Genomic DNA, 25644 nt, shown 5'->3' with positions numbered 1-25644 from the left:
GAAACAAGAGCAGGTCCCTTCTTAGACCTATACAAGTGTTTCCCTGTCTTGCTTCAGGGGTTTAATGGAGTAAGAGCCTCAAGTCATTTTTCTTATTACAAGACCCATTTCAAGAGGCGACAGTTTAGAGAAGATAAAACAACATGGGAAAGTGTTACCTATTCCCTTCATGCCATTTTTCTACTTCAAATCACACAGCAGCTATTCTTGCCCTCTCCAGGGACATAGCTACATTTTCCCCAAGAATAAGCATGTGGCTTTGAAACCACTTGGGGATGGGGGAGGCTGTTGACAATTTATACACTATCTGCAGCAGAGACGTGGTGGACAGGTAATCATACACAGTAAGTTAGCATTTTGTAGCTTTAGGACATTTTGAAGGCAGTTTTCTGCAAATGAAAATCCACTTTCACTCCTTAAAAAAGAAAACAAAAATGCAATTCCACCATTGTTCTCAAAATCTGTCTCATGAAACATTAATGAATAGTTAAGTAAAATTTCAAATACAATTTTTTATTTACTAGCCTGTGATCCAGAAATAAAAACTTCCATTCCAAACTATGTCTTGAAGTAAATTCTTCTAAAGGTTCTTCAACTATACACATTTCCTGTGTTAGAAATAAATGATGTTAGTACAAGTACTATATATGACTAATACATCTATTCCACATGTTTTATCAGGTTTAACAATCTCTATGTTTGTTATTCTGGAAGATAAAATAATAGTTACAATCTCAGCAAGTTTGCATCCTGTATATAGCACAATTCTTTTAGAAAATTACATAGCTAACTACTGATGATTTAATATATGCATTTTATGTTTTAACAGAGAACATACAAAGTTATAGGGCACGTTACACATGTGACATCTACTCCAGATGAAAGTTAAAAAACTTAATTAACACATTGTTGCTTATCCCTATATAGAGAACCTCTAGATTTGGATGTTTTAAGGCAAAGGCACAGAGGATAATCATGAAAATAACAAGAATTGCATTAAATGTACTCCTAAATACTGTAATTACAGCAGAAATCAGTCTCTGCATGGAGCTTCTTTTAGGAAACAATACTTGGAAAACAATACTTGGGACTAAAGTAATCTGTGTACTAACTGGTTTGTTTTACCTTTAAAAACAAAACAAAATGAAATAACCCCACCCAACAAATGGCAGATTGCTTTTGCAGACATGAGATTACCACCACAATTCACTCCAATTTCAATTAATTTTAGGAAAAGACCAAATTTTGCTGTCAAAGGCTTTCATGACCAGAATCACTGGGTTGCTGGAACATGGCCATATAGCCCAAAAAACTCACAGCAATCCAAATACCAGATTTGTTTGATTAAATATTAAATAATGGAGAAACTCTGCTTCAGAAAAATATCCCCCCCACCAAAATCTGCAATCTAGAAACATGGGAGGATGTCAACTTGAAAAATTGCCTTCATTAATCCATGACATCTCTCACTGACACATTACTGCTTTTTGTATTTTTCTACATCTACAAATATTTGTCATCATAGTCTTTACATAATCCCAAATCTAAGTGGCAGAAGAACTATGTATTTATGTAGTTTGCAAAACACTAGTTTTCTTCATTCAACCAAAGTTGAAGGCAATATCTCTTTGCTTTGTACATAGTCATGAATGGGGGAGACACTTGACTTCAAAGGGCTGATATTGTTGCTAAGACTTAACAGACTCTAAGACATACACACTTGCCTTTAAAAACTGAGGTGTTGCCAGCCGAACAGTAGCAACAAAGCAGACTTGTTTTCCTAGTGGTGTTCTGTAACCTCTTGGAACAGCACCATCAAATCCATTATAAGTGGATATAGGCACTAGATAAGAAAATTACAAGACAGAAAATTGTGCCTCTTAGTGCATTTGTTCCCAATGCCTACTTTATACATATGAAATGCACTAATATTTGATATCTCTCAGACATATGGGTTGAACATATTTTGCAAGTTATGTATGTCTGTATAGCCCACATACACACACAGTGGGCCTTTCATATTCTGAAGCTGTGGATTCTAACATCCACAATTTGAGAATATTTTTTTAAAATCCAAAAATCAAACCTTGATTTTGCCATTTTATATAAGGGACACCATTTTACTATGCCAATGTATTTAATGAAACCAAGCAGTTGCTATGGACCCCACTGTGTGTTTGTGCATGCCTGTACTATAAATATAAATTATCTGCTTTTCCGCCTAAAAATCTCCCATTATTGCACAGCTGTTCTGCATCTCATTCTACCTCAAAAGAAGAAAATGACAGCACTTTTTTGTGTGTCAGGAGCAACTTGAGAAACTGCAAGTCGCTTCTGGTGTGAGAGAATTGGCCGACTGTGAGGACGTTGCCCAGGGGATGCCCAGATGTTTTGATGTTTTTACCATCCTTGTGAGAGGCTTCTCTCATGTCCCCGCATGGAGCTGGAGCTGATAGAGGGAGCTCATCCACACTCTCCCCGGGTGGGATTCGAACCTGGCAGCCTTCAGGTCAGCAACCCAACCTTCAAGTTACAAGGCTTTAATCCACTACGCCACTGGAGGCTCCTATGACAGCACTAAGGCAGTGTGATGAAACTAATGATAGTACTTCATCTTGTTTTCTAAAAGTGGCTGTGTGGAGGTAGATTGATTTTAATCTATATTAGTGATATTGTTATCTGTATAAATACAACTTTTGGCTGCAATCCTATACCTGCTTAAGTACCAGTTAAGTCCAATTGTCCCCATTCTGATTTATTTTCTAAAGCACATGCAAATGATCGGACTGTTACCTTCATGAAGCAGAACTATCATGCATATATGATTTTCTAGGCTAGAGAATAAGATAATAATGCTCTATACAAATAAATTGGTCTCCTAAAACGTTATGATCAATGAATCAATGAAGTTTTGCATATTGTGGAACTGGGGTTTCTGACAGACACAGTGAGTTTGTTTCTTTTTAATTGCTGAACAATAATACCAGCAACATTTGAAGTAAGGATTCCTAGAGAGAATTCAGAGAAATAAAGATTCTAATCTTTGAACCTTATCAAAAAGGCAGGATGAATGCGAGGGAATGTGGGGGGACAGCAGGGAACTGACTTACTCTGTTTCCTCTCATCCAGATCTATCTGCTGCCATCCCACATCCTTTCCCTCGCATTTCTCTGCTTTGTGCCATTAGGAGTAGGTTAACACCCAAATCTTTCAAAAGCACTCTGGGCTCCGTTTCTCCATTCTGCTGAAATATAGTCCCACCGGAAGTTGCCCTGCATCATGTGATGGGCTCCGTGGGACTCCGTTTCGACAGCATGGAGAAAAGGAGAGAAGATGGAGAACTCTATGTCTGATAATGTCCTACGGTAAGTAATAAAGAAGTCACAACAGCAGAATGGTTACTTTTATATATTGTTGCATAGCAGACCTTCTGTACTGTTTTCTATACAGTAAAAAAGTTCTACTCTATGAATATAAAATACTATACTGAAAAACAATGAAAGCAATTCCCCTCTTCACTCTATAACCCAAGTCCCACCATAAAATAAGTAAAGTAGAATAAAAAATAATAAAAATATAGAGACTGCAAATGATAGTAGTCAAATAGTCTTTATTACATCATCAGAATAAGGGAATTACAGGCACTTTGCTATACTCCCAGTTGCCTCCAAGTTCATGTTTTTAAACATCTTGCAGGGGGGATACTATATTCAGGGGGGATACTATATTCACTACAACATTACAACCACACACATGGTGCCTAGAAGAATTAAAAAAAATTTGGAAGATTGCAGTATATACTCGAAGATAAGCCGAGTTTTTCAGTCCTTTTTTTGAGCTGAAAAAGCCTCCCTCGGCTTATAATGGGGTCAAGGTCAAGCTGGCAGCAGAGCCTGGAGGCCATAGCTTGCAATAGATGATATATTTTCTTATCAGTGTGTTTACTTTTCCAAAGCCTCCCTCGCTCTTAACAAAGGGAATGGTTTGAAAAGGGAAAGGAGGGGGAGAGAGGCCTTGCAAGTCAGGAAGAAGAAAATACATATATCCATTAATCTTATAAAAGCATTTTCCCCTGAAATATTTGTTAATCTCTCCTACAGATATATAGGCATTTCCCTTTGCAAGCCTTTGCAATCCCTATGTACCTATGTGGGGGAGGCTGGAGGATTATGAGGACTGCAGGGCGGGGGGGAGGGAATGGGTACGAAAGGATGCCAATTTATAATAGGGAAATAATAAATCAAATAACATCGTCCTGACCAGGGGAAGTGGAAAAGAGAGGACAGCAGGCCAGGGGAGGGGGGTGTTCCGATGGGTGGGGAGCCCCTATTGAGGTGGTATCTGGGAGGGGGAGATACGGGAAAGGGAGACCAAATCATTTAATTCGGCCTAGGGTTTTTGGTAGGACATTATTAGTTCCAAAACGGTTTCCTGACATAGCTAATCTGGGTAGCCAGGATGACGGTCCCTCCAGATTAAAGGTGGTGCTGTTTAATGCCAGGTCAGTGAACGGGAAAACATCTTTCATCCAAGATCTCATCTTGGATGAGCATGTAGACCTGGTATTACGGAGACCTGGCTGGACGAGATGGGAGGAGTTAATCTCACCCAGCTCTCCCTGCTGGGTTACTCCGTACACCACCAGCCGAGATCTGGAGGGAGGGGAGGTGGGGTCGCGGTGGTCTATAAGGATTCCATCCCCCTGACCAGGTGCCCCGTCCCGCAGTCAACCAGGTTTGAATGTGTCCACCTGAGGGTGGGAGACCGGGACAGATTAGGGATTCTGCTAGTGTACCGACCACCCCGCTGCCTGAGCTAGCTGAGGTGGTCTCGGGCCTGGCGTTGGAGTCCCGGCGGCTCATAGTGCTGGGAGGCATCAATGTCCATGCCGAGACTAACCTTTCAGGTGCGGCTCAGGACTTCATGGCTGCCATGGCAACCATGGGGCTGTCCCAACTGGTATCTGGTCCCACCCACAGTGCGGGGCACACACTAGACCTGGTCTTCTGTCAGGGATGTATAGAAGTTTTGTAAGATGTGTTATGTAAAATAATTACCCATATGGAAAGCAGTACCAGAAGTCAGAAAGTTTAATAATCATTGATACATGTGGAATTTATGAAGCATTTGAAATCACCCACTTCAAAAAGCAAAACAGAAATGTTGGCTGGGGAAATTGAAATATATGCAATATGGTTGGCCCTCCATATCCATGGATTTTGCATCCACGGGTTCAATCATCCACACTTTGAAAATATCCTCCTCCCCACATAAATTCCAAGTAGCAAACTTTTATTTTGTCATTGAATACAAGGGACAAAATAGACATTGATCATCCATGAATGTTGGTATCCACAGGGAGTTCTAGAGCCAAACAACATCAGATCCATGGGCCTATTGTACTTCCTTTCTTATCCAACCAAAATGTGACTAGTTGTTTTAAAAATACAAACTATGCAACTTATATTTATGTATCATTTTCTAGGCCAATTTAAGGTTAAAAGCTTCCAGTGGGGTCTTTATAAAAGAGTTTGCATACTCCCAGCGCTCCTACACTGACCATATAATGCAGTTCATAGTTGACTCGAGCTCATGGTGGCTTACAAAACACACACCACAAATATGCACTGTAGTGTGCATTAAGAGCAATACAGAGCCTTTTTAAAAGTCTGAGTTCTGCCAAAAATTGCATTGCAGCTGATCCCTGTGTAGCCCAGATCCAGGGCGAAATCTACTTCACAAAATACAGAGAGCAGTGTAGACACATGCCCCTGCTGAAGCATAGTAAAGAGTTTCAAACTGGTGCTGAAAAAAAACATCTCAAGGGCATTGCTGGACAGCAGGGGGCTAATAAACACCCTAGGAGGGAAAACTAATGACCTCTGCTGTTAACTGTCACTTTCCCTTATTTATTTTCACCCCATATGCCTCTTGAGCACTGATGCACATCTCTCCTGGAAATTGCGGGGAGGGGGACCAGCAAAACACTTTGGGACTAGGTTTCATGTTCACTGTAATCACCCATATGGCCTCAAGCAGGTTCCAAACCTGTCAATCTAATCACCTCACAGCAAAAGTGTTTCCATTTGAACTGGTTTCCAAGTTGGATTGTGTCAGTGTAGAAGCTCCAATCATGTTCCAGATATGATAGCATTTCAGTAGCAAACTGCTTGTTCTATACAAGCACAACCATGAACCATCCCCAAAAAAGAGTTGAATATGACTGTTGCAATTTTATTTACTTCACACCTAGAGTATGTATGATGTGACAAGAAAGGGAAATCTGTGGGCTTCCCCACCTGTGGGACAGAGTCAATGCTTATCATGGCTTTGTTCTCTGCTAAAAGAAAGTTGTGGGATGCACTGGATCTTTCCTGAGTTCATCCGCATTTTGTGGCAGTGTTAACTGGTGGGCTGTTTCCCATTCAGAAGTGCCTGCACCTGTCCACATGGCCATCCTGTTCAGGCAGCCCAGAGACAATGGATAGCTATTACCCATATGTCTTCTTTAACTAAATCCCCCTTTATGGCAGTCATCAAATCTACCTTTGTCTTCTTTTCCAAATACCCAAGTGCCAGCCCCCATTTGTTTGCAAATTCTTCAGTATTTCCTCCTCTACCACTATTTGTCAGCTTGGCCATTTGGATATACAGTAAAGTCTCACTTATCCAACACTCACTTATCCAATGTTCTGGATTATCCAACGCATTTTTGTAGTCAATGTTTTCAATATATCATGATATTTTGTTGTGAAATTCATAAATACAGTAATTACTACGTAGCATTACTGCGTATTGAACTACTTTTTCTGCCAGATTTGTTGTATAACATGATGTTTTGGTGCTTAATTTGTAAAATCATAACCTAATTTGATGTGTAATAGGCTTCTCCTTAATCTCTCCTTATTATCCAACATATTCGCTTATCCAACGTTCTGTCGGCCCGTTTATGTTGGATAAGTGAGACTCTACTGTAATCTAATAATTTCTCTCCAATCTTTAATAGGCCTCCTAGAGTCCTAATCTAACCCTCATATCATTATATCACACTGGCTGTTTTCTACATATAAATACATTATTGGATGAGTGCTCTTGGAAAACAGATATATAATATCCAAAATAGTTATAACATTTAAAACAAAAAAGGGATAAAGCAGATATGGAAAGATGCAGCTATTCCATTCACAATGAATGATAGCATAGGAAGTAGATAACACTCCAGTCACATTCCATGTAACTATTGCAAAAGGCAGTTCACATACTGTAGAGGAACTATTTTCCTAGGCTAATGCAAGGAAGATGATATATACCTGCAACAGATATGTATTTTGAATAATGAGGTATGCACTTCGTGTAACACTCACTCTTATTTCACAAAAGAAGGGATTGTAAGTTTGAATTAATATAGCCTTTGGTTCAGTTCAGACCACACTCTTCAGTTCGATGGAATTTGCTTCAATCTAAGTAGTTGGTGTTAGTTTTATTATTTTTTTCCTGTTAGACATCTTTTCCCACCTACACGCAAAAACACCCCACTCAAATTTAAAGGTACATTCTTACCGTCATCAAATTTATATGTTGATTTAAATCATTGTTTATATTTACAGAATAGCTAAGACTTACCATGACTGTAAGACAGAAAGTTTCCTACAAATTTTATGTATTCATACGTTGGAATGTCTTTGGAGTTCAGACTTCCTCTCAGAAGATGACAGTAAAATTCTAAATCATCATCAGCTTGGATTATTAAAAAAAGAAATGAAGGACATAATAATTATTATTTGTAAATTAAAACAAATTAGACTGTGAAGAAGCCCAATTAGTTCAATTATTCTTTATGGGAGCCTACAAAGGTTCGTATTTAGTTGGATGAACCTCTGCATGAATGTAGGCTGCTCAGAACTAAAAATAGTTATTTCTCATGCATACTTAAAAGCTAAGGATTGGGTTTAGCCCTTACCCAAGTATTCAGTATCATTCCAGCAAATAAATCACACAGGCTCAAGTAAAAAGCAGGGCAATGCAAAAATCTACTTCTCACTTTGCAACTTTAACTGAAAGGCTTTTCCATTTTAATAGACAAGCAACCACAAACATAACACATTTTAATAATGTAATCCTATTACTGAAAGTGAGTCCCTTGACACTCTCCCATATCTATGCTTTATGTATTAGACAGATCCAGTGCAATTTTAGAACAAATTATTTTTAAAATAATAAGCACACACACTTCATTAAAAGATTTATGGACATAAGTGAACATATGAAATAAACTTCAAGGTGAAATATGTGTGGACAAAACATTTCCAAAGATACCCTGTGCAGACCTTTGTAAGAAAGACTAATCTTACATTTCAATGATTTGGCAATGGAAGGTGCACCCTCTTGCTATGGCAAAATCCAAAATATTTGGATTTTGATTTCATGTTAGTAGTTGATTTATTGTTCCTTTTACTTTTATATTTACGTATACTATCCTAATGGCATTTTAATCTATATGAAGAAACACTCACATTTTAGGTAATCTGATGATACAGTGTCTAGCAGAAGCATATGAGATGATAATATTTTATAAATGTCTGGCTGTTCTTGTTCTGGAAGGAAATCTAACAAATTCTGGTCGATCACATCAGACTGTAAATGACAAAACAATATGTATCAGAAAAACAAAAAATTCCAATAATTTCCCTTCTAAACACAAACATGCACACACAAAGGTAACTGGTCTATGCAATTCTGTATGTAGGCAGGTCTATAAATTTATATAAATCTATCCCTAGTCAGTAGAAATTTTGGTAGTTAGGTTCCAAAAAGGCAGGGCTGAAAGTCAGTGGTCCTCCACATGTTGTTGAACTAAAATTTCCATATTTAGTTACCATTGTCCATCTGTCTAGGAATGATGGGAGTTGGAATCCACCAATATCTAGAGCCGTGTTCTCAACCAAGGGGTCCCCAGGTGTTTTGGCCTACAACTCCCAGAAATTCCAGCCAGTTTACCAGCTGTTACGATTTATGAGAGTTGAAGACCAAAACATCTGGGGATCCACAGGTTGAGAACCGCTGATCTAGAGGGACACATGTTGCTTATCTTAGCCCTTATGATTAAGAAAAAGTTAATGTAGAAGACAATATTGAGTATGTGGAATAAATCCAATATATAGCCCTTTCAACCGCATCACACCAGAAGAGCATGGATCCACTTTAAATCTGCTTTCTGCCTCCTGCAGAATTCTGGGGTTTGTAGTTTAGTGAGGCCCAGGACCTCTGTGGCTGAGAAGTTGAAAAGCCACTCCCTAAACTACAAACCCCAGAGGCAGAAACTGGATTTAAAGTGGATCCCTGCTCTTTGATGAGGACAGCAATAGTCTTTCTGTTTACTTCAGTTAACAGATGTAAAATCATTCTTTTTCTGTCTGTAAATGAAGAGCTCTGAAAATCAGGCTGTCTTTAACACTGTTATTCATTAATACAATGGTATTCGCTTTATTTCATTAGCAACTCTCTGAAACACTGCTGGCCCCAAGCATTTCAAATTTGAGAGGCTCAACGTGCATTAGCTATCCTTCTCACCCTCAAACTATTTATATATGACTGATATTGATATGATAAACAAACCTCCTTTATCCAATTTATTTTTAAAAAATGTAAAAAAAAAAAAAGCATGGGATCTAGGGGCAGCTCCACATAGCGGTAAAATCCGCTTCAACCTGGGTTTAAGAAACCCAGGTCGCGGTGGACTGTAGTCCACACACTGCCAAAAAACCCCACGCTTTCTGCGGGCACTGTCTACATGTCCTCTTGGTACTTACCAGAAGAATGGAGAAACAGCCCACCCCCTCCCCAACCCCCCCAACCCCCTTTCAAAAATAAAATAACTTACCCAGCCTCCATTAGCGTGGTGCCGGAGCTCTCCTGGCACATAGGAATGATGCACTAGGAGGAGGGGGGCCAGGAGGGATTTTCCTCCTCCCTCCCTTCTCCTGGTGCATCATTTCTATGCACCAGGAGAGCTTTGGCACCATGGTAATGGAGGCCGGGTCAGTTCTTTCATTTTTAAAAGGGGCTTTGGATGGGTTGGGGAGGGGGTAGGAACCCTCCCACAAAACACGAGACGGCTGTGAGGACGGCCCCTTCAGAAGTCCCAAGACTTCTGATTGCCAGTCCAGGCAGCGACCATAGTGGGTTTGCCTTCCAAGGAGGCGCAAAACAAATCCATTAACATATCCAGGAGGGCGAGCATTTTGCCCCCTGAAACTCTAAGAGAAGATAGACACAATTCAAGCTAAGTATTTATTTATTAAGGAAAAGGCATGATCCACTTTAAAGATAGCCTGATTTTCAGCATTCTTCATTTGCAGACAGAAAAAAAAATCTATATCTATTAACTGAAGTAAACTGAGTATTCTCCTAAATGGAACCCAAAGCTTACAGTATAAGTTAAAAATATGTAAGCAGTTTGTAGTACAAAGGTTTTTAAAGCCTGAAACCACTAATCCAATTAAACAGACTTACATGAGTAGTTTTACCTTCTCTCTGCTCTGTTATCACTTTGTCATATTCCCTAAGAAACAATTACTCCTCCCTTGCTTTACTCCTAGCTATAAATGTAGCCTGCTTTCTTGTTCTTGGTTTTTCACAATAGCCTCAACAATTTTTGGAATTTGACTTTCTAACATTTTTTCTTACTGTTTTGGCTACTTTGCTATTGTCAATCTTATTCCTCCCCAATTCCAATTATATTTTTTGAAGTCCCAGCTCCTCGGAATACTAGATGTTTCCCCTTTTCCTGCTCATTAAAGTAATTCACAGTTGCAGTATTCCACTTTTTGGAATTTTTCATCTTTATCAACCCCTTTTCACTCACAATTTCTAGCCATGGCATTCTACCTAACCCTTCTTTGACAACAGGCTTTGCAAAGGTTCCAACTAATTTTCACAGTCTTTACTACAATGAATTTGAATATGACATAATATCTTTCTTTTCCCCACAATATTCCCTCATGTTCATTTCATCTGCCACTGCTTCTCCCTTGGTCAGATCTAAAGCCAAGAAAACAGTTCCCTTTGTTATTTCTAATACCTACTGGAGGATGAAACTGAAAGCCAACTTAAACTGGCATGCTTAATATTTCCTTTTCTACCCAGTCCTGCTTCTGTAGCTTGTTGTGTTAGTAAGAAAGTCTCATGCTTGTAACAAACTGAGCACATCTAGGCTACGAAGAAATGCACAAGAACTACTCACTGGTAAATGTCCAAGAAGAGAAGTAATACTGTCAGAAACATATACAATGCTTCCATCTGTTGTAACAGCTATAACAAACCCATCCAATGCCTGATGGAAAGAATTAAAAACAACAACAGTAAAATTGTTATTTACTGTGAACTGATTCACACATTTCAGATGTACATCAGAACTTTCTAATTAGATCAGAACAGCAGAATCTTAAAAAGAATGTAACCATGAGCTTCTGTGCTTGAAAGCGGCACATTTATACAGGGTGTTTCAATGTTTTGTCTTGCACTTTAGTGGAAGATTTTTGAAATTGGGATTTTTTAAAATTTGGTCCTTGAAATGTCTGAGTTTAATTTCTCTTCACAGCAGCAACAGAAATTTTAGCAACTGAAGCTGTCAAGTTTGGTGGCGTGATCTGGGGGTGGGTAAGGTTTCTTCATATTGAGACCTACCATCTCATCACATTGAGAGGGGAAAGCATGGGTGACCGTCCCTTTAAGAGTAGAGAATTGCCCCTCTTATATCATCAGCAGTACCTGGCTTCCCATCATACTCACACTCACATATGGAAAATTAAGAGCTGGAAATACATTAATCTTACATTCATCACAAGGTCAGTATTAATTTTTTGTTTTTAATCAGGAAAAACAACAATACCCAAAAACCGATACAGTGTTCCCTCACTTATCACTGGGGTTAGGTTCCAGGATCATCCACAATAAGTGAAAATCCGTGAAGTAGGGACGCTATATTTATTTTAATATTTATACATTTTTTAGTAGTTATACACTATTTTAAGTCTTTTTCAACCAATCGTGTGTTGATAAATCGCCTCCTTCTCCTCCCGTTGCCACGTGGGCTCCTTTTCTCTCTCTTTGGCTTCTCCTTCCTTCCTTCCTTAGACTGTAAATGGTAATTTTTTATGATTTATAATAGTCTTTTAGAGTTTATTGAAAAACAGCGAATCCACGAATAGTGAACCGAGAAGTAGTGAGGGCCCTGCCCAAAGCCCCTTACCTTAAAGGAGACTGACAGCAGTTTAAAATTGCATTTTTCACCTCCAACATCAACTTTTTTTGTAAGTAAATAATATATTTCATTTGAATCCATTATGCAATTTACTCTCATTTTATGGAATAATCATGTGAATGTATTCAGTCATGCCTTTATTTTTGCTTCCCAGTTTTTCTCCAGATTTGTACAGGTTGAGTTTCGCTTATCACGGGGCGCATCAAGACAGCGCCTAAAATGCACAAGCACCCATGTTTTTACCTGGGGCATCCAAACAACACCTCGGGTGAAAATGAATTCCTTCAGGTCAAAGAAGACTGCTTTGTCCCAAATCTGACAGCTGGAAAGATACAGGTCTTTCAGAAGACCCAGGTCTTTCAGAAGACCCAGGTCTTTTCAGCTATGGGCACTGTGTGGATTGGGACTGGGGACTGTGTCGCACAACTTGTGGTCCCAATCCACACAGCTGTCTTGGGTTTTTTGGGCTCCTGGAGAACCCCATCTCCTCCCAAAAACCCCCAGAAAAGCCTTTAAAAAGAAAATAACTTACCCAGCTGCCATTACCATGCTGTTGGAGCTCTCCTGGCACATAGAAATGATGGTAATGGCAGCCAGGTAAGTTATTTTCTTTTTTAAAAACAAGACACCTTTTCCTGGACACCTATCCCCAGGAAAGCACAAATGTTGGGGGGAGGTGTATGGACTTTAACCCACACCCAATTGGGTTTAAGAAACCCAGTTGGGTGTGGGTTAAAGCCCTGTGTGGAACCCATCCTGGAATGCTTAGGACTAGGAGTGTTTTGAATGCTACATTGTTTTGGAATTTAAAATACATGTATTTCCATATGTGTAAATACTGGGATATCTGGGGATTGGGACTCGAGTACAAACACACAATTAATTTATTTTTCATTATACACATAGCCTGTCAATAATTTCATATAATATTTTAAATAGTTTTGGGCATGAAAAAAAAAGATTGAGCACCACCAGAAAGCAAAGGATCTCAGTCACCCATGTGAACAATTTTGGATTTTGGAATATTTTAGTTTTTGGAATTCCAGATAAGGGACACTCAACCTGTATTACAAAGCTGTAAAATAACACAACAGGAAACAACCCAAGATTATTGTACTATATAAATCTCCTAGGAGCCTCAAAAACTGTTTCAGAATAAGCATGTTAAGAACAACAAATATGATTGAACACTCTCTAAATGTCTACAGCATATCTAACAATAGGTCATCTGCCACTTGGATGTTGCAACATGAATGTAAGCTATTGTTAGTACAATCATTATAACTAACTAGGTTAATGTGTCAGGTGCTTTGGAAATGAATGCAAAATAACCCCCTGCATTTTTTTTCGTGTCAGGAGCAACCGGAGTTGCTTCTGGAGTGAGAGAATTGGCCGTCTGCCAGGACGTTACCCAGGGGACGCCCGGATGTTTTGATGTTTTACCATCCTTATGAGAGGCTTCTCTCATGTCCCCGCATGGAGCTGGAGCTGATAGAGGGAGCTCATCCGCACTCTCCCCGGGTGGGATTTGAACCTGGCAGCCTTCAGGTCAGCAACCCAACCTTCAAGTCACAAGGCTTTTATCCTCTAGGCCACCGGAGGCTCCTGCATAGTACATTAAGATTCCCTGTTAGCTTCCAAAGCAATTTTGTAACAAAATACAAAGTACACTGCAGGCCAATAATACTATGTAACACGATTTTTTGTTTTTGGGCTATAAATGTCATTTTCTAATTGGTTCTACCATAAAAACATGGAAAAATTATTAAACTAAAAATGGCATATTTTCATTAAGGAAAATTACAAATGAAGTGCCTAAACTGAAAGAAATAATAGTATCTACTCTCAGCCACAAAAACAAAGTTTCTGGAGTATAATTACTTTCAAAGCAAATACAGTAGAGTCTCACTTATCCAAGCTAAACGGGCCAGCAGAAGCTTGGATAAGCGAAAAACTTGGATAATAAGGAGGAATTAAGGAAAAGCCTATTAAACATCAAATTAGGTTATGATTTTACAAATTAAGCACCAAAACTTCATGTTATACAACAAATTTGACAGAAAAAGTAGTTCAATACGCAGTAATGTTATGTTGTAATTACCATATTTATGAATTTAGCACCAAAATATCACGATATATTGAAAACATTGACTACAAAAACGGTTTGGATTATCCAGAGGCTTGGATAAGCGAGGCTTGGATTGGTGAGACTCTACTGTACTGCACAATTAAGCAGGAAATAACACTTTCAAACCAGGAACAGATTTTTTCAAATGTTGCTACATAGTGTAATAAATGTTATCAGTCTCTATTTTCAGAAACTGGCATGAAAGAAAGCAACCAACCTGAAGAGAATGTCTTATTTGCTCTTAATGTACAGCTCTAGACCATTAAGGCCCCTTCCACACTGCCCTATATTCCAGTATCTGATCCCAAATTATCTGACTATCCCAGATTATCTGGCAGTGTAGACTCATATAATATAGTTCAAAGCAGCTAATCTGGGATCAGATCCTGGGATATAGGACAGTGTAGAAGGGGCCTAAAGTGTCTAATTTGCAGTCTACAGCCACCATTTACTTTGGAAGAATGTCCATATTCACATTGTTCCAAAAATTGGATTTTTCACCTCCAACATCAACTGAGTGAATTCTTCGTTGCTGAGAAAGGAAGGTTTCCATTCCTGTTGTGTGTCACAAATCTCTGTCTGTGTGGAGAATTCTAAACAAATACAGAAACAATATTATATATTTAGCCATAAATAAAATTATGTACAAACAAAATGTACCAACAAGAAGTACAAATTAAAGAATCAATTTGACAAAAGGACCCTGACCATTATGAGAGTTATACCTGGGCAAAAGTTTGGGCCCTTCTACACAACCCTAAAATTCGGGCTAAAGGACTGATCAGCCTGAGGTGTCCAGATGATGTTTCAGGCTAATCTGCTTAAAAAATGAAATAAACCAAATTTCTCAGTTTATTCCAAGTTTTAAAAATACCACTAAGTATCTGGACCTTTCCTGAAGTTCCAGATCTTTGGAGGTCTGGGGTTCTGTACATTAACTAATTTAAAAAACACTAATAGTCAAAATCTTAGATCAGTTAGTGTCTAAGACCACATGTGCACTGCCATATAATACAATTTAAATGCACTGAACTGCATTATATGGCAGTGTAAGGTAAAGGTAAAGGTTTCCCCTGACATTAAGTCCAGTCGTGTCTAACTCTGGGGGTTGGTGCTCATCTCCATTTCTAAGCCGAAGAGCCAGCGTTGTCTGTAGACACCTCCAAGGTCATGTGGCCGGCATGACTGCATGGAGCGCCGTTACCTTCTCGCCGGAGCGGTATCTATTGATCTACTCACATCGGCATGTTTTTGAACTGTTAGGTTGGCAGGAGGTTTTTGAACTGTTAGGTTGGCAGGAGCTGGAGCCACTCCCGGGGTTTGAACCTGAAACCTTTCGGTCTGCAAGTTCAGCAGCTCAGCGCTTTAACGCACTTCGCCACCGGGGCTCCTATATGGCAGTGTAGACTCATATAATCCAGTTAAATGCAGCTAAACTGCATAATGAAACTGCATTATATGGCAGTACAGATGGGGCCCCAACTTGTTCCTTTTGGCTCAAATTGCCCCGATCCTGCTTTACCAGGCAGTAGCGACTGCAAGCAATAGAAATCAATTGGGGAACAGCATTTTGACATTTTTAACCACTTCCTCTAGTGATCTCTGGTGTGACAACCAGAAGCAGATCCCTGCGGAAACATTAGTGTTCTGCTCTCCAACTGACAGGAGAACAAATCTCTGGCTGTTAAAGCAGGACTTCTGGACTTTTAACATGGTTGTGATAAGTGTCACAAGTATGTAGACTGTGAGATTGTCTGGACCCTAAATTAGAGGATATGTAAGAATCATGAATATGAGAGTGACATGTTACTGCATTGCAGATTTGTAAAGGCCCAACCAAATTCCAGTCTAAATTGGCCTTTTGTAATCAATGAGATGTAAGCTAGTCATGACTTGCAAAGTTGCATATTTAATCTGTTAAGCCACATAAATTGATCTGAAAGCAGTAAGGCGTTGCCAAATATAACAATATCTGATTCTAAGCCAATATAAGGGATGAGCTCTAACAAGAGTTGCATTTATTTTGGTTGTGCAAAGATCTTTATCAAAACTAGTTCAGCAGGTGATAGATACATCTATGGCCCTTCAGTTAGGATTCATCAAAACACAAGAGTGACATGTGGCTTGGTTTCACTGTCTATCTATTACAAAAATCAGAACTGGAGTTGACTTTAATAACAATAGGTAAAGGTAAAGGTTTCCCCTGACGTTAAGTCCAGTTGTGACCGACTCTGGGGGTTGGTGCTCATCTCCATTTCTAAGCCTGTCCGTAGACACCTCCAAGGTCATGTGGCTGGCATGACTGCATGGAGTGCCATTACCTTCCTGCCAGAGCGGTACCTATTGATCTACTCACATTTGCATGTTTTCAAACTGCTAGGTTGGCAGAAGCTGGAGATAACAGTGGGTGCTCAATCCGCTTCCCGAATTCGAACCTGTGACCTTTCGGTCTGCAAGTTCAGCGGATCAGCGCTTTAACACACTGTGCCACCGGGGGACCTTAATAATAATAACAATAACAATAATAATATTAATAAGTTTATATCCTGCCTCCATCTCCCTGAGATGCGGCTTATATGGGGAATCTACTAACACTAGTTTACATGCTCCATATTTGGTGGTACTTTATGCTATATTATTGCAGAAGAATTAAAACTGTATCTGCTACAGTGATAAACAAATCTTATATTGTGTAATTTTGACTGCATGAACAAGATTTACCACTATCAAAGACAACAAACTGATAGCAAGATGGCAATGCCAAGACTATTTGAGGCTTGTTTGGTTACCATTGTGCTTCTGAAGAAAGCCAATGACTTTTTCAAGTACTGTTGTTTTGTCCATTTTACGGGTGTTTCCTGGAAGCATTGAACTGAGCTCTTTGATGAGAATGTTGAACTGATCACGCCTTTTCTTTTCAGACTTGTTACGTGAAGCCCTAGGAACGGAAGGAAAGTATTAACAGAATCAAAACGTTTGTTACTATATCTTACTATGTTGTGCTAATATGAAAAGTAGCACTTCACCATGGAAGCCAAAGAATAAAAACTGACATAGAAAAACATTATTTCCACCTCATCAAGTGATGAATGGAGGTTTTCACTTCACCTGTAATACAAGGGGGGGGGGGAGAAGCCTTGTACTACACAGAAAAGAGTGCTACTATTAGACACAACACCACAAGATTTACACTGAACTTTATTATTGCAGTATATTGACTTGAGTGTGACTTGGTTTGTATAATTGAAAGCCATATGGAAATTCCAATGAAAATCTATAAAAAGAAAACCAACACCATCATCGGACCCAGTAAAGTTTCAGACATCAACTACCCCCTTTAAAATAAAAGCATGGCACAGAGAAGTGCCTTGTGATGCAGACTTTTTGAACATATGCCAGGCTTTCTTCTTGTTCTTTCTTTTGATTTGTTAATAGGGGGGATAGCCTTGTCAAGTATGCAATTAAATTTTCAAGAAGCTGAGTACTCACCTCTTTGCCCTGTCTTTTTCATCCTCATCCATTAGATTGTCTAAACAGCTTGTTCTGTCGAAAGAATTTGGGACAGCTGTAATACATACATGCGCTAGATTCTTATAATGTTTTCAGACAGATTCATTATTGTTTTAATTTATCATGACATTCAAATAAGTGTGCCCCATGAATCATCACTCAATTCAATTATAATGCTTGTTATAGTGAACACAAGGCTGGCTATAGGATACTAGGAATTGCAGTCCAAATGTAATGTTGCATAACTTTTTTCAAGCTGCGGGTTGCACAGACTATTGAGGGACATCCCAGAGAAATCTTGAAGCTAGTTTTTCCCTTTCCCCCCTCTCCCAGAAAGTATAAACACAAAGGCTACTTGCAACACAACATGACAAACTCCACATGAGACCCAAAAAGAAATAGATTCTGAGCTGTATTCAGAACACCCAAACACACATCAAGAAACATGAAAGGTACTGCAGACTAACTAACTAGAGAAGTCAGCTATAGCACAGCACTTGATGAACCAACCTGGACACAGCATATTATTTGAGAATACAAAAATGCTGGACCACTCTAACAACCACCAAGTCAGACTACATAGAGAAGCCATTGAAATCCACAGACATCTGGACAATTTCAACATAAAGGAGGAAAGCATGAAAATGAACAAAATCTGGCTACCAGTATTTAAAAAAACCTCTAAAATCAGAACAGTAAATAAAGAACAACACTGAAAACAGAGGAATTACAGACACGAATCAATCAGGGACAGCTAATACCTCCGAACAAAGGACTCCCCAGGCAGGAATGAAGCTTGCAAGGCCATTAATGCTAATCAAGGTGATTATTACAACATTCACACTGGTCTCCAACAGACAAGAGTCCTTTCTCCCACCCTGGACCTTCCATAGATATATAAACCTCCCTTGCTTAGTTCTCCAATATACCTCACAACCTCTGAGGATGCCTGCCATAGATGTGGGCAAAACGTCAGGAGAGAATGCTTCTGGAACATGGCCATACAACCTGGAAAATGCACAACAACCCAGTGATTCCAGCCATGAAAGCCTTTGAAAACACACTGAGCTGTATTGTTTTGCCAACTGTATCACATAGGAAAGCTACAACCATTGTCCTATTCAAACCTGAGCAATCGTGAGTTGTGCTGACACAGCTGAAAGCTAATATAATGCATTCTATAAAGAAATGTGAAGAAAATCTGGAAAGGGATAAAGACCATAGAAACATTACCCTGTTGCTTCAACATCTTCTCTGCCCTCCTTCTGACAGGAGTGTCATTCAAAAAGATTGTTCTATTAAACTCTAAATGCCTTGAATCCACAGATATGGAGGGTATAAGTGGAGAACCTGTAGCCCATAGAAAACATGCAGTCAATCTATGGGCTTCAATTGTGGGTACTCTGACCCAGACCACTACCACTTCAAATATTGTACAATCATTTTTATGTGCCATTGGTAGCAGAAAGAAAACAAAGACCAATTTGTATAAAGAATGTCAGCGGAGAGGTGAACAAAGGGCTCTTCGTTGCCATCCAGCAAACCTCTTGGGTTTTACTTAAGTGTAGAATAGCCCTAAAGTTCTCTATACCTAAAGAAACACTCTCCATAGCCATCTTACAATTTCCTCTTTCTTCAAAGCCTGAACTAAGCCAGTTTTTTTTTAAAAAAAACTGAAGGCTAAAAATATGGGTGAGCTTAAAATGGATGCGACTAAATAAGGATGACCTAACTTTGGATCCTAATTCAGGTTCTTATTTTTTCTTAATTCAGGTTCATTAACATGTATGGTAACTTTAGGTTTCATTAGAACTTGCTTTAATGCTGGTACACCTGAGGTCTTCAAGTATGAAGGACCACAATCCAAATAAACCATGACTCATGCTGCATCACAAATAATGTCTCATGAAGCATTTTTGTGTCACATTGAATTCCAAAACAACATTATATGTATAAATTTATGAAAGTAATGCGAATCAAGCCGGTTGTGGCCTCCAAATACAACACTCCCTCTGACGTCCCTGATACCCATAAAACCCTGCCCACACTCCTTCCTGCAGTTTATGTGAAGCAAAAAAGTTTCTCTGTAAGTTACAACTCTCCTCTAAAATAATCAATCTCCCATATTTTAGCCCAAAGTGATATTCAAAAGAAAAGATGTTCTATATATTCCCACTTCACCCTGAATTGAATTTTCAATGGAAGTAGAAGTGACTGCCTCCATTTAGCCTTTCAAAACTTTTGTAAGGATAATTTGGTAGATCACTCAGTAAGGCCATGGCCTCATGGAGACTCGATCCTAGGGCCCTTCCACGCTACAGTTATAGTGCCTCTGATTGTCCTATGAAATGTCCTATGACAATGTCCTATGAAACCCTGGTGTTTCCAGTTCAGGGAATTCTCAGCCAGAGAGATCTAGTACCTCACCAAACAACAAATCCCAGGATTCATAGGATGAACTCACAGCAGTTAAAGGACAATCATAATGCTATAATTGACTGGTGTGAAATGGCCCATGGTCTGCCACTTTGGCCAATATACTGCATGGACTTAGCTGTATTTTCCACTTCTGTAAGAACCTGATTAATGACCTCATCACACTAGAGAAGTGGTTCTCAACCTGGGGTCCCCAGATGTTTTTGGCCTACAACTCCCAGAAATTCCAGCCAGTTTACCAGCTGTTAGGATTTCTGGGAGTTGAAGGTCAAAAGCAACTGGGGAGCCCAGGTTGAGAACCACTGTACTAGAGCATGGATCCACTTTAAATCCAGTTTCTGCCTCCTGAAGAATTCTTGGGCTTGTAGTTTAGGGAGGAGCCTTTAAACTGCTCGGAGAAAAAGGCCATGGGCCTCACTAAACTACCAACCCCAGAATTCTGCAGGAGGCAGAAACCACTGGATTGAAAGTGGATCCATGTTCTAGTGTGGTGAGGCTGTCAGTAGTTGCTTATTATACTTTTCAGAATTTAAAAACAGAAAATCAAATAAATCCCCATTCTTCCCTTATTGGTAAGAGCAATAAGGTGCATAGCTCCTGTATTTGTGTATTTGTACCTTTCCCACCAATGTTTGGGGAACTCTTAATTGTCTGAAAGAAAGGTGTAATGCCTATGTCAATAGATACTTCTTAGGACTACTATAATGAATCAGCTCTATGCAAAATGAGTGATTTCTGCTGCAAAGTGTCTTTTACAAAAAAAAAAAAAAGAGAGAGAGAGAGAGAGAGAGAGGGAGAGAGGGGGAGAGAGGGAGAGAGAGAGAAGATCAAACAATTCAAACAAACATTTATCATTTAGGGCAGCCATCTGCACAATTCAAAGCACTCTTTGGTGTGCCTGTTCCCTCCCAGCAATGCTAAACAGGATTAGCCTTCTGAACGCAAAACAGAAAAAGTAGGTCACTTCAGCAACACTGTTCCATGTGATGCATTGATGATGTGATTGTAATGGTCTGCTCACAGTCATCTTTCTTTCTCACACAACTACAGCAATGAAGGGCCTAAGAAGATTGCTGTGTGAAATGTTATCAAGGCTGTGCGTATTCCATGCAGTAATGAGCCAAAATGACCAAGGTGGAGTGCCAGACTCATTTTCACCAAGGGCCACATCAGCCTTATGGTTGCCTTCAAATGTATAAATGTAACTATGCTGCTCTGGCATTGAAAACTTCGTGGGCCACAACCAGGGCCAGCCCTAGGTAATTTTTTAAAGTGAAAGCAAACAGTATTTTGGTGCCCCCTCAAACCAATCAGGTCCTAAGATGTATATATCAACCCTCAGTTACCAAGAGTAAAATAAATACAAATTAAAACTTTGGAAAACAAGAGTCAGTACAAAGAAACACTAATGGGGGGAACAATTAACATATTGAGAAAGCAGTGTAATTTTTGGATTCCTGTAGGTTTTTCAGGCTGTAGGTTCTTCTCCAGTATCTAATAGACCTCAGCCTCTGAGGATGCCTGCCATAGATGTGGGCGAAACATCAGGAGAGAATGGCTTGGAACATGGCCATACAGCCCGAAAAACCTACAGCAATCAGCCGCATACAGCCGGGAATCCAATTCAGAGCAGATAATCTGGAATCAGATCTTAGGATATAGCAGCAGTGTGGAATGGGACTCAGGCTGGATCTACACTGCCTTAATTCCTAGGATCTGATCTCACATTATCTTCTTATCACAGATTATCTGGCAGTATAGGGAATCAAATTCTGGGATATAGAGGCAGTATGGAAGGGGCCTCATGTAACATATGATATTACCTACCCTAACTTCCAAAAAATTAACAATGCCCCTTTCAAATAACCCAGAAATCACCAGGTACCCAAGGTAGTTTTTTTTAAAAAACCTGGCAATAAGAGGAGAGGGTGAGCGTTAGGACCCTGCAGAATTCAGCCAGAGGAAGAGGGGCTGGAGGGAGTCAAAGGAGGGAAGCAGGAGGAACTGGGCTCCGCAGCAGGAGCAAAGGCAAAGGCAGCGGCAGCAAGAGACTCTCTCCCAGGTTTGGGTGCTGCTCTCGCTCTTGAGCATCTGGCTGGGGATTTAGTCGGAGGCAGAGAGGCAAACCTTTGTTTGCCCGCCTCTCTCTCTCTCTCTCTCTGGGGGCTAAACCGGGTGCATGTCAACAGCGCCCCTAGGGGATCAGTGCCATCTGCAAAAGTGTAGCTCGCTTATACCTAAGGCTGCCCCTGGCCACAACCTTACCAAACTAGAGCATGGATCCACTTTAAATCCAGTTGCTGCCTCTTGCAGAATTCTGGGGCTTGTAGTTTAGGGGAGGGGCCTCTCAGCCAGAGAGGCCCTGGGCCTCACTAAACTACAAGGACCAGAATTTTGCAGGAGGCAGCAACTGAATTTAAAGTGGATCCATACTCTAGTGTGATAAGACAGAAAATGACGTAGGGAGCCGGATTCAGCCTATGGGCCTTGTGTTTGATACGTGTGCTATATGCCATTCAAAAACAAAAATGAAAACACATGTTCATTTGGAACATCTGTTGAGGCAACTGCAGTGGCAAAGTCCAAAGATAGTCAGAAACTATGAGTGGCCTTCCAGTGTCCTGCAGAGCTCTGACCCCTTGTCATATCATATTTCTTTTTCACTGAAACATATTGGATGGACATCCCTTATGTGAAATGCTTGGAACCAGAAGTGTTTTAGATTTCATATTTTTAATAATGATTTTGGAATATTTGCATATTCAAGGACTTCATCACATGGAGGAACTTTCCTCCCCCGTGCTATTTTGCCAGCCTCTGTGATGAAATAGAAAGGATAAGGGGAGACTCTTGTAGCTCTGCACACTGCTTCTTTGCAACAACACTTCCCCCATCACATAGAGGAAGCATTGTTGAAGTGGCACAGATCCATGCAGGCTCCCATGTTTGGAGGGAAGCTTCCCAGGATGCTGGGCAAGGTCTCTGCCAGAAGTCCAGCGATGTCCTGTGATAGACAGTGTATCCATCCATCATGGGGCTGGCTAGGAAGTGTCCTGGAATGCTAATGGCAATTTTATACACCATGAAACAAGGTTTTTCATTATCTCAGCTACCCATTTGGACAATTTTGGATTTTGGACTATTTCAGATTTTTGGATAAACCTGTACACCATTTCATCTTTCCAAATTTTATCCCCCCCCCAAAAAAAAAAGTAAGAAAGAAAGAAAGACAGTTTAATCAATCTGAGCTTTTAAGAAGAGATCAAGTATCTTATTTTATTGATTTATTGTACAGGACTGAATAAATATCTAATGCAGTAAGACAACCGAAAATAAATATGATTATTTTTGAGAAGGATTACCTCATTAATATATGCCACCACTATTCATTTAAATAAAACCATAATATTCCATAGAAGTGCACAAACCCAGCTTGCAGACTTGGGAAACAAATTACTAAATTCCACTAATGAGACCAATGGTAATATCTATTATTTTTTTAAATCATTCGTTCATATACCCTCCTCGGGGCTTTAATGCTGATGGTCAGTGTTGTAGACTCAGGTAATGCAATTCAACTGTATTGAACTGCATTATATGAGTTTACACTGACTATATTATGTAGTTTAAACCGCATTATATAGCAGTGTTGATGAAGCCAGTGGTTGATACAATATCATAATATGTAGTCTCCCAAGTGCACACTAGACATCAGACTGATAACCCCCTTTTCCAACCTCATACAGAGTGTTCAATTAGTTAGCAATTAAGCTGTAAACCACCTTGGCCAAATCTACTTTACCCAGAAAGGAGCATTACTGGGCAAAAAAGACAAGTTAAGACAATTTCTAATATGCTGAATAAAACATTTATTATACGCCTGTCCACGTGTAAGCAAACATTTTAGAACACTTAAGACAATCTGGAAATAACCAGACTGTTCAGTATAAACTAACTTCATTTGTACAGGGGAGAAAATGATTGGTCGAATTTGCAGCAAAAGCTTAACTGGGCACGACTCTGACTATCAGACACGATTTCACCAAATCCTCTCCTCCCAGTCTCCAGAGTACCATAGATTTGCATTATATTAAAAATTTTCCTTTTTAAAATAATGTCAGATGAATAAATGTACACCCACGCAATACTCTAAAAAAATAATAAAAGGAGCTGGCATCCCAGTTAAGAAGCAAGAAGAGACAGAAATTATTACTAAAACAGTGATGAAGTTTTTAATACACATTTTTATTCAAGAATTGTAAAAGTGGTAGGAAGCTGGGCTCTCAAGGACCTGCTAAGAGCTTTCTTTCTCTCTTCCTGATATATCAGTAGCCTGACAATGTATTTATTTATGATATTTTATACCACATTTCAAGGTAAAACCTTCATAGGAAGTTCACAAACAGAGAGCATAAAATAATTGAAACAGAAATAAAATGTGGAGAAATTTCAATCCCTCAAAATGACTTATTTGAATGGGTTTAGAAAAGTAGACAGGTTCTGCTTGCCAAACAACACTATCAGCATGAAAGCAGGTGCACCTTTTAAGCCCCACTTACATTCACAGGAAGTTCCATTGAATTAAATAGATGTAAATGGGAACAGCACTGTGCTGTTTCCATGTGCATCAACAGAACTCAAATTGAAACATTCCTGAGACAAATGGCCGGGAAGTTTTAAACCAAAGCCATCATTCATAATTACTGTCCCATCTCTATGAAGATTTTTCTGTGAAGTTTTTTCATATACAGACAACAGGGATCTAGGACACTTTGGACTGGGATTCACCATGGATCGTGGCAAATCCTGTGGGGTCTGATATGGGGAACCCATCACCCTACAATGCCCGCCTTTCCCCTCACTCCATTTCACGGAGAGATGCGCTTGACTTCCCCCAGTTGTTTCCTATGCAACACGGGAAGCCACCAGTGTTGCAGAAGCACCCTCTTACCGCATTTGAACTTCAGTTGAGGCACGGAACTCCACCGGAAGTTAGATTTATGTTGTATGATGGGAGTGGGCAGTGCGTCAACTGAAGTTCAAGTGTTATAGGACAGGCAATTCTGCCCGTCTGATGAGGCCGTCAGTAGGCAACATGCTGGACATGAATCAACAGTGTGAGGTAGAAACTTAAAAAGCCAAACAGATTCTAGGCCAAATCAATAGGAGTATAGTGTTTTGATTGAAGGAAGTAATAACACGCCCACTGCGCCCGGCTATTGGTTATTAGTTGTTGTTCAGTTTATGTTTTTATAATTTTATATGTTTTTCTGTATTAATTCATTGTAATTGAATTGATCTTTTGTTG

The 25644-nt window shown here is 39.6% G+C and overlaps 1 protein-coding gene across 5 annotated transcripts in view; it reads right to left on the bottom strand.

Annotated features, from left to right (window-relative positions):
• npas2 (neuronal PAS domain protein 2) overlaps positions 1-25644 on the bottom strand; it is a 93703-nt gene that overhangs the window by 29046 nt on the left and 39013 nt on the right. For all 5 annotated transcript variants that reach the window (XR_010004317.1, XR_010004318.1, XM_008121267.3 and 2 more), the window contains exons 2-9: positions 17880-17933; positions 17180-17328; positions 14892-14983; positions 11243-11332; positions 8514-8634; positions 7624-7737; positions 1725-1843; positions 526-608 (exon numbers count right to left, since the gene is read on the bottom strand). Coding sequence is in view for 3 of the 5 variants with exons in the window: in XM_008121267.3 (XP_008119474.1) it covers positions 526-608; positions 1725-1843; positions 7624-7737; positions 8514-8634; positions 11243-11332; positions 14892-14983; positions 17180-17328; positions 17880-17933 (822 nt within the window). In the remaining 2 variants the exon portion in view is untranslated. The remainder of the gene's footprint in view (positions 1-525; positions 609-1724; positions 1844-7623; positions 7738-8513; positions 8635-11242; positions 11333-14891; positions 14984-17179; positions 17329-17879; positions 17934-25644) is intronic.

This window comes from Anolis carolinensis, chromosome 3 (genome assembly GCF_035594765.1).
Source record: "Anolis carolinensis isolate JA03-04 chromosome 3, rAnoCar3.1.pri, whole genome shotgun sequence".
In the NCBI taxonomy this organism is placed as follows: domain Eukaryota; kingdom Metazoa; phylum Chordata; class Lepidosauria; order Squamata; family Dactyloidae; genus Anolis; species Anolis carolinensis.
This window is presented reverse-complemented; position numbering and strand designations above follow the sequence as displayed.